At 37.5% G+C, this 2,790-nt stretch overlaps 1 protein-coding gene across 1 annotated transcript in view; it reads right to left on the bottom strand.

The window, feature by feature from the left end:
• Window positions 1–722: 722 nt before the first annotated feature.
• LOC107659562 (histone H3.3-like) overlaps window positions 723–2,790 on the bottom strand; it is a 3,426-nt gene continuing 1,358 nt past the window's right edge. The window contains exon 2 of the mRNA XM_016448551.1: window positions 723–1,228. Within this exon, the coding sequence (XP_016304037.1) occupies window positions 953–1,228 (276 nt within the window). The 3' untranslated portion in view covers window positions 723–952. The remainder of the gene's footprint in view (window positions 1,229–2,790) is intronic.

Genomic DNA, 2,790 nt, shown 5'->3' with positions numbered 1-2,790 from the left:
AGAAGAAGAAGAAGAAGAATTTGACAGAGATGATTTGTACGATCATATCTACATATTTACATGTAACGTTATGCATTTGGCAGACGTTTTTATTAACCAAAGCGACTTACAAATCATCCTCATCATCGTCTAGAGCCGCGCTTCTAGATTGTTTTACTCACAAATGCTAATCAGCACATGGTTAGCTAGCAGCACAGTTCTGAACATTGTACACCTATACAAACTATATGATATGAAGCAACACAGAAAAGGGTGCTTAATTGTAGAAAAAAGGCGTTAGGTAGTGACTTCTACCTACCTACCAATCTACTCACTATGTAGCTGTGGGTGAAAGACAGGAATAATTCCTCATAAATGTAGGGCTGCACTTAAAATCATTCTCAGTCAACGAAATAAAACTAAAACATACATGAAAATGTCAAAAAGACCTGAAAATACAGGGCACAATTTTATTTCATCATTTACAAAGAATGTATACATACATATAAAGCTTACAGATATTTTAAATATTGCTGTGGGCTTCAATAGATAACAAAAGGATATTTGCAAACATCTAAGATTTGAATACTTAAATGCATTTTAAATGTGTTTGTTGATTGTGGGACAGCATTTTCCACCAGTTCTGTAGAATGGCCCTTATATAGTTGCACCTGACTGTATTATATTCATAAGCATTTTAGGAGTAAGTTCATTGTGTTTATTTTAATCAGCATGTCATGAGAAACAAATAAATGATTAAGTGGCATATTTGTCATGTCTTCCCCAGTGTGTGTCCTTTACAATAACAGAATTAAAGCTTCATAAAAAACGAAAAGACGCAAGACTAAATTCATTAAACTTGTGAGCACGACTGTACTTGCTGTTCGTAATATTAAGCGTTACAGTGAAATGCTCTCGTTCAGTGCGACTTAGGTGGCTCTTAAAAGAGCCTTTGGGGTGCAATGCGGCGGGTTTAAGCGCGCTCTCCGCGGATGCGGCGGGCCAGCTGGATGTCTTTGGGCATGATGGTGACTCTCTTGGCGTGGATGGCGCACAGGTTGGTGTCCTCAAACAGACCGACCAAATAAGCCTCGCTGGCCTCCTGCAGGGCCATGACAGCGGAGCTCTGGAAGCGCAGGTCCGTCTTGAAATCCTGAGCGATTTCTCGCACCAGACGCTGGAAAGGCAGTTTGCGGATCAGCAGCTCGGTGGACTTCTGATAGCGGCAATTATTACTCCCATTATTACACTTGTTTTTTCATTACATGTTGCCCCAAAAACACATTAATATGCAAATTAGATTTCGTTTATAGATACTTTGTATATAATGAGAAAACCTGTTTATGGCCATTTTACACACATTTTGCAGGAAGAAAAATAGTATATTGAATCGTTCTGTTATAACATAGTTGAGAATCATCTTTATACAAAGTTTGATTTTTTTAAAATCTTGAAAACTAAAAATGTACTGGTGATTTCAAAAATCAATTGTTTTTGCCTATGCATGTTCATTCATGTTTTTTTATTTTTTAAAGAAATTGAGTCCCGATGTCCTCTACCGAGGACATAGCATAACTTATGAATGAAATATTTTGTTTTAATATATCTTTTTTTACATTATTTTTAATGCTCTAAACAATGTAAAGACATGGAAAAAAATTGCTTTTTCCTAAAACTTTTTTCTCGGGTCTTAAGAAGCTAAAGGGAGATATTTCGTTTTTTAAAAATCCCTTTTCAAGAACTACAATGAACGGCTCGTTTGGACTACAGCGTTTGTTTTCCGGGTTTTGTGATATCACAAAGCGGTCCATTAGAATATCATTAAAATAATTCCCGCCTACAGAAATTAGAATGGTTGGGGCGAGCTCGTGGTTAGAACGCTTGGTTGAGTGAGCGCATCAGACAAGACGACGAAGAAGAAGTGCTGCAAGCCTCAAGTTTTCCCAAGTTATTACACATGCACATGAATAATTATGTATGTAAATATGTATGTTACAATTATGAAAACGTTTGTATAATAAATTGCTGACAGTACAATGGACAATGATGTAATCTGCAGAATTTACACTTCAATTATGAGACTACAGTGTTTCCCATACATTGAGTGCGGGTGTTTTTATATCACTGTATTTCTGAAGGAAACCGACTGTCTTCAGAAAAGTGGATGTCATTTTCATTTAATCTTGCATATAATGTCTGATAAAGCAGTTCTTTTTTTTGAGCGGAGCACTGCTTTGTGTACAGCTGTTACCGGGGAAACCTTGATCTCTAACACTCCAATAGCGCCTCCTGCTGGCAGAGAATGAGTTTGCATATATATGCCGCATGAGAAACACTGGACTATGGTACAAATAAATTAAACCGTATAACAGTTTCACTGCAATTCATGTTATAATGTTAGAATTAAAGAACAATAAACATAATACATATTACCGTTGCACTTATCTGTACATAGTAAATGCAGTTATTTTTAAGCGATTGTTGACATCCTGTCTAAAACGTGATTTAGCCAAAAAAAACAATAACGTTACCACTGTAATATGTCTTGCAATATCCGTGCGTGCAGATGTTCTGCGCGATTCTCTTGTTCAATATTCTCTGGGTCTGAATCCGGCTCAAATTGATATGGCAATATTGACGCCGTCCTTAACTAAACTTACTGCTTTAGCAAGGGGCGGGGCAGTACTGAAACACTGTCTAAAAGCTGTTCGCCAATCACAGCCCACTGGGATAGCTAACCAATCACGTCACATTTCGTTTTTCGGAAGGCGGGCCTTCATCAAACCCGGAACTAATCGAGCCGTTTGTGCC

The sequence above is a fragment of the Sinocyclocheilus anshuiensis genome, unplaced genomic scaffold (genome assembly GCF_001515605.1).
Source record: "Sinocyclocheilus anshuiensis isolate Anshui unplaced genomic scaffold, SAMN03320099.WGS_v1.1 scaffold1277, whole genome shotgun sequence".
Taxonomy (NCBI): Eukaryota; Metazoa; Chordata; class Actinopteri; order Cypriniformes; family Cyprinidae; genus Sinocyclocheilus; species Sinocyclocheilus anshuiensis.
This window is presented reverse-complemented; position numbering and strand designations above follow the sequence as displayed.